The sequence below is a fragment of the Pygoscelis adeliae genome, unplaced genomic scaffold (genome assembly GCF_000699105.1).
Source record: "Pygoscelis adeliae isolate BGI_AS28 unplaced genomic scaffold, ASM69910v1 Scaffold411, whole genome shotgun sequence".
Lineage (NCBI taxonomy): Eukaryota > Metazoa > Chordata > Aves > Sphenisciformes > Spheniscidae > Pygoscelis > Pygoscelis adeliae.
Window position 1 is genome coordinate 214,242 of NW_008824111.1, and position 13,614 is coordinate 227,855.

Below are 13,614 nucleotides of genomic sequence, written 5' to 3' on the forward strand. Positions count from 1 at the left end.
TGACAAATTCTGGGTTGATATTTTTGCTCCATCATGTGATCATTCCTAGCTTATCATGTGTTAATAATGGAGTCCAGTTGTCAGACATTTTGTTGTCCCCCGCAGACCTCCCCTGACTGTCCTATGGGCTATCCTATCCTGGACAGGCTCATAAGCACTTCAGTTCTGTTCCTATTGACTGGTCTCTTCCTGAAGTGACCCTCCAAAGCAGTTTCTAATTATTTTTTTTTGTAAGAAAGATTTCCTTCTAAGGAACCTTTTTCCCCAGAAAAGTACCAGAAATGACACAAAATACATAACCTTTATTTTTAGGGCTTAAGTGCAGCTTATTTGACCTATAAAGATGGAGCCCGTATTGGTAAACTTGTGTTGTTTATGTTTGTACCATGTCTGAAACAATTAACTTAGTGAACTGTTCGTAGTCCTGCTCCATGTGTTCTCCTGTACTTCACCTGTGGCTCTGGATAAATTTTAGTAAGGATATAACTACCAATTGCTATACCAAATATTAAAATTTTTCTTGATAAGAGTGATCTGCTAACGGGTGTGCCAGAGCCAGAACTTGGCTCTTTAATGTACAAACATACCATGACTTTTCTTAAGGTTGTTTATATAGTTGATATTGCATTATAGACAATAGGAACTAATTTTAGCTTTTGAGCATGTAGCATGTCCATGCCGTTGTGACTTTTGTAGGTGTGCCAAGCCAATAAAGTATTGCATAAATAATTTTATAGTAAAAATGTCATAGAATTAAGTAAACAGGGGAAAATTATCTGCATTAAGAGAAGAGTGCAGATACAGCTTCCTTGGGCATTCAGTACTCACATGAACACTATGCTAAAAGTCACAGTACTAAAGATGGTATCAAATCTGTTTGGTGCAGAAGCTATACCTTGTTGCCAGTTGCATGAATCTTTTTATTTATCTTGCTGCATATTAATATTATTTAGCTTGTGTCAAAACTAGATAGGAAACCTTATTTTCTGAGATTTCTCATGTAAAACTATCCAAGTATTTTCATGCAATAACATTTTCACTTTAGTAACTCTTACTTGCTATTTCACAATACGTAAGCACATTGTAGTGTGTGGAGAAACTCTTATGTACATACACTACCTGTTTGCAGTAAGACTTTACACATACCATGTGAATGTCTGCTGCCTTCAGAAATATTCTAAGGGAGAAGCATTTCTAACGTTAATAACATATTGGGATTATGGATTAAAAGCAGTGGGGAAATAGCTTTGTGCATTGTAACCTAACAAGTGTGCTAAGAATCAACTTTTGGCAAGAAAACTCCCAATTTGCCCTCTCTCCCTGAAGTTGACCTGGTGGATGAAATAGTAGATGTGTGTATGATTCTAGGCATGCCTTCTCCAAAGATCAACATTTGTACACACTTTAGTCACCTTTTATACGCAGTGCTATTGACATTAACCAGAGAGGCCAGTCTGACAGCGCTGTACTTTAACACCAGCTAAAGAGTTGCTGTGCTCTACTTGCTGGTTTATCAAAAAAGACTCAACACTGAAATCACACAGCATAATTGTTTTCAGTCTATAAGAGTTCTCTTCCAGATACAATATCCTGTAGGACAATTGAGTGTCCTACTGAAATCGACATATGTGCAATAGCTAATTCAATTACATTTTTTTTTTATACTTCTGAAAACATTAGTTTGAGCTCTGTAATTTATCAATATATCTAAATCTGCTTTCATTTGCACAACGATAAAACACCTTTAATGCTACTTTTGTAATGATGTTTGCACAGTATCGAACAAGTGTAAGTTAGAGCAGACTGAGACCACCAGCCGTTTAAAACAATCACAGACTTGCTCAAATGAAGCTCAGTGGATATGGAGAAAAAACTAATAAGATATGTCAATGAAATAATTCATTTTCAAACCAAATGAAAAAAATTAAAAAGTGCTACTTTTTTTGTAAGAAGTGGAATTGCACAATTGCTCAGGTGCTTGGTCTTGTGTCCATTACAGTGCATGTCTGGATGACTTCTAGAGTTGAATGAGGCTGACAGTGAGTTAGGCCTTGTCAGTGTGAAGTTTACCTTGGACAAAGAACAATTGTTGACTGATTCTTGCGACACTTCGAATACTGTATCTTTATTGTCATGGTCTGAGGTGGTTTTTTATATAGCATTGCAAAATCAGAATGTGATATTAATTACTCCATCATATAACTCTATTTTGCTGCTAATGAAAGAGCTTTTATTTGGGGTAAAACATTGCATCTGCATCTGCGAGTATTCTGCCGTTTTGCCCATCCTTTTCAGTTTTGCAGGAGGTCACATTCACATTTTGACACTGGGTTGTCATACAGTGTTTTCTAGTTGAAATTAATTGAGGATGCTATAACTGGAGGCTAGTTGTGTTTCACAAGATGAAGCGTTTAAATAGATGACAGTATTCCTGGGACTGCAGTAGAAGCATCATTTTTGTTTGCACTTGATAATAGCTTTTGTTTTCATCTGTCTAGAAACATGACCCTAGAGCACAGAGGTTGACATTATTTATGCCATCATTTTAATTTGATTTAATTGAAACTATATATATATGTATATATATAAAAAAGTTTTTGTTGTTGCTTTGGGTTGTTGTTTTGGTTTGGCTTTTAAAACTGATTATTATTCTATTTAACGGATTATTACCAATATTTTCCAAAATTATTTAATTATGTTTTTCAATTATAGGTGAAATCACTATATTAATTGGAAGGCCAGATAGTGAATCCAAGAATTACATTGTTGTGGTCCTATGTTTGATTGAATTACTGGGATTTAGAATAAAAGGTGGTCAAAGTTCTAACAGCCAGTATCAAGAAAGTTAATAATACAGTTCCCAGAACTGTCTTGCAAAATCTTAAATTAACTTAATAAAGATCGCTACATTATTAATCCTTCCTCTTAGGATATATATTTCTTTTAATCTATGGGAATCTGCTAAATTCTAGAATATTTTTATGTAGAGATGGACATATGTTTCTACCATAACACCATGCTAATATAAATTAACATGACTGGTAGCCACCATGGGACAGCCAGCAAGGAAATACTAAGGAAACTAAAGTACCTTCTCTCCCTGACTGTGTCCCTACAAGTCTAGATAGGTAATAATGTGCTATATCTATACTGTCTGTCTTCTTTATCTGAATAAAACTAAACCTCATGTATTATTAACATAGCACGTAGCAAAAGAATTAAAATATTTTAAATCCTACTTTATGTAATAAAGTAATCTCAATAAGGATTCCAATTTCAAATTCTGCAGCATGGCATCCCATTTGATAATTGTGCTGTTGCCCTCCTATGGAGATGGCAAGCCATTTCATGAGGATTGCTATTTCAGTGCTTCTGGTAGTTTGTATTATACTACCACTGCATTGCTGGTTGATATCATTGGGCCCGAATTGCCTAGTCTATTATGATTTTTTAAAAAAACTAACCCCAAGTTGAAAATGAACTGTTACCCTTTTATAAATGTTCTACTTAATTTTCTGTCAAATCCTTCACTTAACGATGTTTGTTTTAAAGCTTATATACATTCTAGAGTATGGTTACTTTTTTTCTTCTCTCTCAATATCCAAAATTGTGATAGACGACATGTGTCTAATTTCTTCATTTGGAAAGGTTGAGGAACATCAGCCTCCATAACTATACTGGTTTTGTTAGACCTGTTTCCTGGGTTTAAAAGCTGTGATGGAAGAAGTCAGAGGTGAGGAATTTGGCTATGGATGACAAATGGGATGGGAAGAGAGTGGAGGGGAGGGTGACTAAGAGTTTATTTCCATGTCTTGCAAAGCTCAGTAGGACATTTTGCTGCATCTGTTTGCTTTTGCGAAAAACGCCTTTGTAATGAAACTGTTGAGGCAGTTGTACACTGGAGAAATTCCCATTAGAAACAGAAAGAAACAAGGTATTTACAAACCATACCGCAGGACAATGTTGGCAATTTTAAGAGCGGTAAGTCCACATGACTTGGGTTGGACTTCCTGTAGGTGTGTAATTGAATTAGTCATGAGATAGAGCTGTTCTCTGTGTGGCCAGCAGCCGCTGGTACAGGATCCTGGGATGCCTGGCACTCATCCTTCACGATGCAAAGCATAGGCAATCCATTAGTGTAAAAAGCTGAAGTCTCCAGCCTGTGAGTCAGAAAAGCTGGTAAGTGGCTATTTGTGTATACAAGTCCAGATTTTTATCTGTTTTCCATCACCTCTGTGAATGTGTTATCTATGTCCTTTTAGTCCAGTGACAGAATAAATTTGTAGGAAAGCCACAAAGAGAAACTTTAAGGAATATAGTCTTTCCTTTTTTGCAATCTCATGCTTAATCATGGGGGAAAAAAACAAATATAGTTTTTATTAAATTAATCTTCACAGAACTGGAGATAACTGAAATGTATATAGAGTGTAACTTGGCAAAAAAAAAAAAAAAAGGCATTTCCTTAGCAAATAGAAAAAAAAGAAAGCACCTTGGAAAGCAACTGGATGAATTTTTACACTGACTGACTTCTTATTATAAAAATGCAACTCTCATCAACCTGTACTGGATGAATGTAATAGTTTGTTAAACATTTTCTTTTTTTTTATTATCTGTAATGGTTAATATTCTTGTATTACAGGAAGGTGAAGAATCTATAAGTAAATAGTAGGATTTATTTATTTTATATTACCATGTAAAATTCATAAATGATTTGTGCGTACTAACAAGATTAGGTTTTAAATTAAAGTAGGTATGGAGTTTTTGTATAGCTACTGATACTTGAAAAAGTCAGTTAGGGAAATCCAAAACTCTTGTATTTATCACTAATATCGTTGCTAAAATGAAGTGCCAACCCTTTAAAGGTAGTGATACTAATAATACTAACCTTGATTGCTGGAAAGTTGCCAGCTCTTCATCATCCTGCAGAAATATATTATACTTGAACTGAGAAAACATGCAATTGTCCCTCCCCCTCCTTATTCCCACAAACTGGAACAGTATTATGTTAGCATGATTGTGCTGAGCCGAATCCAATCTGGAATTAAGAATGCTCCAGGGCATTTTTAATAAACTGTCATTCATTTGAACTCTAACCTTCTTTAATTTGCAGAATCTGGTAACGCAGATGTATACTTCAGCCACGTTCATTTCTTTTTCTTTTCTTATCTTGGTGTGAAACACTGCTGATAGGACTTGAAACTGTGAAGCTGCAGAAGAAGTAGAAAGTGTTCATTTAAAATAGACTCAAAACTAATATAAACTGTAATAGTTTAGTTTGCTGCTTTTCTGCCATTCTGAAATGTAAACTTAATTCTAGTACTGATTTTAATAAAATCCTTGAAGTGCAGAGGTCAGTTAGGCTTTCTGAAAGTACGAAAAAAAAAAAGGCTTTTATTAGAAAATGCAAAGGATAAAATGAAGCCATTGTCTTGCAAAGCGGAAGAAAACCCAGTTAATGTATTCAGGGCATAGAGTACTTACTAGCAAGGAACTTTGTGTTCAGTGAGGTTCTCACAGTAAACTCTTTCAAAACATGAATTCTTACTAATTCTTTAGCGGGTATCTAAAATGGCAAAGTTTGTGATGTAGTTAGACTAAGAGATATAGTGGGGGGAAAATGAGCAGGCTTTCAGGCGCTAACTGTCTTGCCAGGCTGGGTCGGGAGCTGCCCCTCGGCAGCCTCGAGGGAGTTTGGAGATGTTAGCTTCAACCTTCCCAAAAGGTGTCGCTGCAAGGCAGAGATGCTGCAGGAGGGGGCTGCACCGGCATCAGCGGCTCTGGCAAAACATCAACGTTGCTTGCACGGTGACAATGCCTGCCTGCCCTAGCTTCAGCACGTGAAGGCGTTTTAAATGCTGCCTGGATTTTAGAATATGTTACTGATCAACAACAATTACTTTGAGAGACTTTTCTGTATTTCTGTGTAAATAAAGGTCTTAAGGATGTATATTAAGGTAGAATAGGTGCTTCAGTTTGGGAGGAAAATGGCTGGATGAGATACTACAGGTAACAAATATGGTCATGAATACAAACTTTACCTTGATCGTTTGTACAATGATAAGAAAAGTATGTAAATGTGTTACTTGGTCATTATTGAACTGATACTTCAATAGGGGACTCAGTTCAATATCTGGAGAGTGGAAAAACTGAAAAGAATCTGGAAGGCAGGACCATACCAGTGCTTTGGAGAGGAAAGGACTCCTGGACACACGTTATTCTCTACATGAAGTGCCCCTAAATGCAGCAAAAGAAGTATTTGCCATAGGTCAGAAACCCAAAATTTTTCACCAGTAATACTGGATTGATTTCCATTTCTTACAGTAGGACTAAGAGGTAGTAAATCAACATTAGCCCTTAATTTTTTTTTCTGCTATCATTTTAATTCTAATATCAAAGAAGAGAACGTGCTTACATTAGGAATTTGGTTTATGTTTTACAATGCTTTTTTCTCCCTAGACTTTTATATCTAGACGATACTGCCTTCAGTGTTTAAAGTTAGTTTTCCATTGTAATGTGTCTGCTACAGCTATATAATAAACATGTTAAGATGATTGTGTAACTTCAGCATTCACACATTTACATTTGATAGTAGTTGATTAAAAAAAAAATCAGTTTCTTCTGCACATGCCTGCCAGTTGAATTCTGCTGTAGGTGTTGGTGTGACAGTTAACTAGGAAAACATACAACTCTGAACTTGGGTCATATTCAAAAAATGAAGGAAGAACTAGCTGGCAAATATTGTGTTGAAAGTGTAAATGAAGGTATAACTTTCAAGTCTACATGTGTTAACGATTTGTGGTTTGAAAAAGTTTTCATATTTAAATTTTTAAAGTTTTTTTTCCCTCCCTTTTAAACTTTGATCTCTTTTGTCTGATAATATAAGAGTATGTTATTAATATACATTAGCAAATCCACAGCTTTGTTTTCCACAAGTCTTTAATTCCCTTAAATGTTTTAAAAAGTAACTGATGTGATGTATCAGAACTTAGGTGAGCATTCAATCAGTCAACAGGTTGGGTACTAAATTCAGCTGAACCTGTAGGAAAAGCAGGGCAATGATACTAACGCTACGGAAGTGCTACTATTCTGCCTTTTATGTTCCCATCTGCCAGACAAATCTGCAAGTGTGGAGTGACTTGGTGTTTAAAGATGCTGTCCCGAAACAAGAGTCTGTATGAATAAATGACTTTGCAGTCTTGAATCCTTACTACTGTTTCCATTAATGTATGTTGCCTGGAATTAACTAACAGGCTGGAGGCTCAGCAGAACCATATGCATTTTTTAAAAAACACAAAGACGAGCCTAAGAAATAACCCAAGAAAGCAGGGAGAAATATCATATTATGTTTTAGTAGTTGAGGCTTGTCCTTGTTGGAGACAGCATGGGTTTGTGTTCTTGTACTAAAACAGAAAATGAAGTATCTGGTGTTATACTAGAAATTGAGTATATTTTTAAAGAAATATGATCCGTCTCTCTCCTTCTGTTTGTTTTTTTTTAAATTTCTTTTTCCTGGGATTTAAGTGCAAATCCAGGGTTTTTTTATTTTTTTTATTTCCCTCAAGTGCATTTTCTCTTTGCTGCTTCTACAGTGAAAGTTCATCTAGATAGTAATTTTGCAAAGATATCTAAAGCCTTCATCTTTGTTCATGCTTAGCTTTAATGGAATCTTGCACCTGCACAGACTATACTGCACAATTTGCACTCCTTGCTATTTCATTTATGTCAGTATTACACTGGTTTTACTTTCTGAGTGGAAGGTTGAACATCAGTAGTTTCAATGCTCTTGGTAATTCTGATTCTGCATTAATGAAATATACCTTCTTACGCACTGAAGGGTATCAGACTTGTTCTAGTATTCCATTGGTCTTATTAGAGTGTTTATAAAGATGCAGATGCAGCTGGTGTAGAAGGGGTAAGTAATCCGTGTATCATTTTCAAACAAGGTGTGAGCCCTCATTATAATTTGATGAAGACTGTATTATTAATTTTGCTTTACTGAACCTGTTATATCGGAGGCAATGTGTATTCAGATTGAAACAAAAATGTGTGCCTTACAAACACTGATTGCATGCTAGCAGAATTTAGATAACAACAAACAATTAAGCACGAACTTGGGAGAAAACATCTTATTTTCTCTGTAGACACACTGATTATATGACCACAGTGGAATATTGTCAGACTTCTCAATTCACCAGCAAAAGTGAATACTTTTCAATGACTTGCATAACATGAACAACTGGAATATATCCTCTCTCCCATTTCATTTTATTTAGATGTTCTTCCTGAAGTGTTGGCTAATTTATAAAATGTTAATATTTGGACAAAGGAGGTGAGAAGGAAAATACAGGAAATAGGACATTCATTATTTAAATCATTATATCTCATAAAAACAAATTCTGTTGTTTACTTGCAGCTTTTAATGTAAACTGTATCATTTGAATAGGAGGAAATCATACTGGTGTCCTGGTTACCAGAGACTATTCGTGACCCTCTGGTTCTGTGAATATAATGATTCACCCCACAAGTAAATTTTCTGCTGCCAGACAGGTGCCATATGTAGTCTCCATTCTTTAGTGTGTTCTTTAAATAATGTAATAGACCATGTCATACACTTTTTTTAATTCTGAATTTTGTTTTCTGAAAAGGTGAAGATTTTCTGAATTCCTGCAATAAGCAATTTACCCTACATCCAGTTGACATTTACCAACGCTAAAGAAAGAATGGGATCGCCCTAACTTTCCTATATTTCATACTAAAGAGATTCTCACAGTCATCATGAGGAAAATAACTTGATTGTTATTAGACCACTAACAGACATTTAAAGTGCAGAATCATAGAATAATTCAGGTTAGAAGGGACCACTAGAGGCAATGCAGTGTAAACCCCCACTCAAAGCAGGGATAACTTCGAAGTTGGATCAGATTCTCCAGGCTTCATCCAGTCAAGATCTGAAAATACCCAAGGACTGGGGAGTCCACCGCTTCCCTGGGAAACCTGTTCCGCACAGAAGGGTGTGCATTTTTTAATGAAAAATACATGGATTGTCATGACCAGTTTTATATTAAAATATATATCTATATCTGCATCTAAAATTTCTGAAATTACTATTATGATGAGTTACCATCACCAATTTAAATAATATAAATGGTGCAGAAATATTTATAAGTTGAGTCTGTATGCGGCAGTGGCCCAGGTGAAATAGGTTTCTGGCAATCTGTGTTAGTTCTGTTTTGTATAAATGTTGCTTATTACTTCATGGAAACATAAAGATTTTTTGGTATTAAAGACTACTTTTGTTGTTAGTTTTTAAAGCAGTTAAGATAAGAATGGATTTGTACAGCCATTTACTTAAAATAATTCCTTTTCTGTGTGGTTTTTTTTTTTTTTCTGGATTTATATAGATTTAAGATTTACTTATTGTAAAGAATATGGAGCTTAAAAAGTTCTCTCTCTTAGGTAGAAGAGCTGATGAATGCGCTGGAAAAGACTAGACAAGAATTAGATTCTACCAAAGCCCGTCTTGCCTCAACACAGCAGTCTTTGGCTGAAAAAGAAGCACATCTGGCTAACCTGAGAATAGAGCGAAGAAAACAGCTTGAAGAAATTCTAGAAATGAAGTAAGTACATTGATTTCTCTAATTTCTACAAAAATTAAAATTACTACTTAATAATAAGAGAAGTTTTTTTTTCTGTAAGTGTTTTTTCTATGTATATATTTAAGTCTGAATCTAAGGACTTCTAATAGTTGTAAGACTGTTAAATTCCTTTTAAAACATGGAAATGCAAAAGTCTTCATTTTAGAAGTACTCAACAGTTGACATGAGAAGAATTTTTTGAAAGCTGTCCTTTGTTACATGCAAATAAAATATCAGCACAGTATAACTTCCATGAGAAATTGAAGGTCTAAACCCCATCTTTCAGTGGGAATTCTATGATGGAGTTTCTGTTAGTGTCAGATTCAAGGAAAAGGGGTTTTATTAACTTTAGATGGATGGTGCAAATTTTATTGCATTGAATTGGTTAAAAAAACCCACAAACCCAAAACAACAAAAACCTATTTGCATGCACATTATCACTATGTATAAGTGTACAGAACTGAAAAAGGAAGATAGACCTATAATTTAGATCTAACTTCCTACCCACAATAAAGGTAAATATCTGTAATTATGGGATGTTAAAGCTCTGACATGATCTTTAAAATTGGCAAAAAAGAGTGAACTTGTTATGACTTGGCTAGGCTGGTAAGTGTGTAGTTAACATTCAACGAAGAAAATTCACAGTTGTAATTTTGAAACTGTTTTATTGAGGAAGGAAAAAAAACCCCAAGACACTTAAGCTATATATAACTTCAGCTAAGTTGTTGTAGATATTTTTACATTTTAAAGGAAGGTAAATAATTGGGAAAAGAAGATTTTAATAATGTTGTTGTAAGTAAGACAAAGTGGAAATGGAGACATATGCTTACTAGAGTTTTATAAAAGTAGGTTTTAAGAATGGCTGCCATGTAATATAGGTGCAGAAATACTGTAATGTAAGCATGAATGTTTCCAGTGAAATCAGAAGAACTTCCGCTTTTGACTTTAATGAGGTCTATATGTATACCTATACAGAAAAATGGGAGCACATATGAGTTAGAGTAGTATGTGATATTGTATTCTATAATAGATAAATTTTTTGGTTTTCTGATTTTCTTTCATATGTACATATTAATTCATCTATGATAACTCAGATGCGCTCAGTGCCAGTGTATTTCATGCAGTTATCTATTTTCAGTATAGTGCTTTGGTCTGTTTCTTTGAGGGCATGCTTGTTTTTCGTCCTACTGGTAAGATTTATTTTTCTTATCATTAGTTTCAATTATTGAGCAACATAAGGAAAAATAAAGCAGTGACGTTTTTGGTTGGGTACACAGAACCTCACAGAAATGTGCGAGGCATGTATCTTCAGTCTGGGAAGTGAGGTTGGCAAAAACTGGTGAAGTTTGACTTTTCTTTTGTTAAAAGCTGTTCTATTTTATGAACAAAGGACTGAGTGGATGGTACTAGTGGTGAAAGACCCAGTATCAAAGCTCCAAGTTAGGAACAGTTTGGAATTTAAAATGAGATATAAACATGTAGTGTGTTTTTACAGTATCAATATTAAAAGTAAAATAGTAAAATTAGAAGAAAATTTTAAATTAGCATCTAAAAATTAAATTAATGAAAATTTCTAGTTAAATGTGTTGGGTTTTTTTTTCTTTTCCTTGAGTAGTCATTACTATGGTTTCTTTTGTAAAAGGCTTCTTTGTTATTTTTCTTTTTTGCCTTTGATTTCTTAATTGCTACTTTGTTAGCTGTGTAAATAAATATGTAGACTTTTTCTGCGATTATCTTCTTTTCTGACTCAGGAGAGAAGCAATTGTTCATATACAGTTTTCATTTTTAATCCTGAACTGACCTAAAATTCGTTTGCAATTGTAAGTTAATAACAAACCCCTTCTAACCTGTAATAATAGAATACAATTAATTATAATGCATACTTCTTCCTACTTAGGCCACAGAGACTTACCTAATCCTCTACTAGGTAGCTTTCCCAGCTACCTAGCCCTGTGTCGTTACTTGTAAGAGTCAGATGCTCTAACTTACATACAAATCAATCCCCCTGAAATCTATGATTCAGCTAATAATTTAGAATTAGAACTCACTTTTCATAAAAACCCCATATATTCTCTTACTGTTTTTAATTCTATCCTAACTTTAGTTTCTGTGAAATATGTTACAAAGCTGAGTTCATATTGGAGGTGGAATACAGAACTTCTATTGCTTGTGGTGAGATGGAAAGAAATGAATATGGCTATCAGACGTCAGGATGGTTTTGCTGGTCTAGGAGATAGGAAATAGAGTTAATGAACACAACAAAATATATAAATTCACAGCACAATATTACTAAACAGAGAGAGCAAATAGAATAATGACAGAAATTCGCATGATCATATTTACTTTTTTTCTTTTTACTGCATCTTTAACAACATTAGTACTGAATCAAAGAAGCAAAAATGAACATACTTCATTTTTTTTGAGCTCTGTGTGTGGGAAGGACTACATGACTGCTATTAAATATAAATTAAATGTAAATCTTAATTTCAGAGTCAATTTAATAAGATATACTAAACAACATAAATTAATAGATACACATGTATTAGTAAACATCTTTTAGAAATAATTCAGATATTTCATTACAGTAGTTTAATTTTTGAATTTGCTCACTGAAATAAGTGTATGACAAACAAACTTTATAAAACTGCTGCATTACAACAGAATATACTAAATATGGCATTACATTTTTTTTATGAATAAGGTATTCTCAAAAACTGATTGTAGAAGCTAGCTAAGACCCAGACATCCACTGACAGAATAATGATAATTCTGTGCTGTAGCAATATACTAAAATAGCGTATCTTCTCTCTGATATTTTAAGATAATTTATTAATTGGCAGCATTGACCATAACTTCTATTTATAATTTTTTTAATTTAATGTTGAGTGATTACGGTTTTTGGCTGCTAGCTTCCAGTTAAATAGGCATGAACTGTGTGTTTAAGAACATTAATGATGATTTCCTATGCTTATATTATGTTCAAGTTCCAAACATAACTCTGCATTCTAGGCCCATCTGGCTGACATTGCCAAGATCCATCTTAATTTACTGGCTACAATCAGTTGTCAGTTTTAGATAACTTCTTCAGTTGTCATTACATGTTCCCATATACATTCAGTTATTTAAGGAAGTTTAGAATAAAAATGGATAACAGCTTAATCTTGTTCATTATCTGGTTGGTCTTTTTGAACTGGAAACTAGATAAGTACCCATTAAAAGAAAGGTAGTTTGATGGAAGGAGATAAACATCAAGTTATTCTTAAATTGATGCTAACATATGAAAAAATAAGATTTATTTTAAAGAATTCCAAAGTGTTAAGTTTGGAGAATGATTTGCATTTGCATGTTACTTTCTAAATATGTGAATTTTTTTTCCCCCCAAATGTCTATTAAAAATAGTACTATATTAGTTCTGGAGGAAATATTTTTGTTATGGTCATATTATTTTAGTAGTGCACACATAACTCATACTGACATTAATGGAAGTTACACATACATGTTAACAGTAAAATGCAGCATGTGTTCAAATCCATGACTTTGCCTAATTGTCTTAATGCTTTGTGCTCTTTCTATCTCTGAGCGTTAAAAAAAAAATCAATGCACTTATTATTTTTTAATAAGTGATAGTTTAAAAAAAATTGTCTATTGCATAGTGTGACAAAAGGCATGTTAATGTTTTTAAAAATGTATTTCTCATCCATAGAAATGTTTCAATTGGCCTGAACTTAAAAATTGGTAGTTAGAAATATATATCAAGACTACTTTTTCCAGACATTGTTTTTGTTTTCTGAAAGTCCGCAAGAAGGAGCACAGCCTGCTGAGAACTTCACAAGACTTGCCCAGAAAAGCTTATTCATTCTGTAATATGAAGAGCTTGAGGGTAGGAGAAGTTTCTGTGCTGTGATGTGGTGGGGTTTTTTTCAGATGTTTCAGAAATGCCATATTTGTGGAGCATACTTTCATGACCACAAGGCATCCA

The 13,614-nt window shown here is 34.0% G+C and overlaps 1 protein-coding gene across 1 annotated transcript in view; it reads left to right on the forward strand.

Annotated features, from left to right (window-relative positions):
- Positions 1 to 13,614, forward strand: part of LOC103925497 (ERC protein 2) — a 280,258-nt gene that overhangs the window by 168,799 nt on the left and 97,845 nt on the right. The window contains exon 12 of the mRNA XM_009334228.1: positions 9,457 to 9,617. Within this exon, the coding sequence (XP_009332503.1) occupies positions 9,457 to 9,617 (161 nt within the window). The remainder of the gene's footprint in view (positions 1 to 9,456; positions 9,618 to 13,614) is intronic.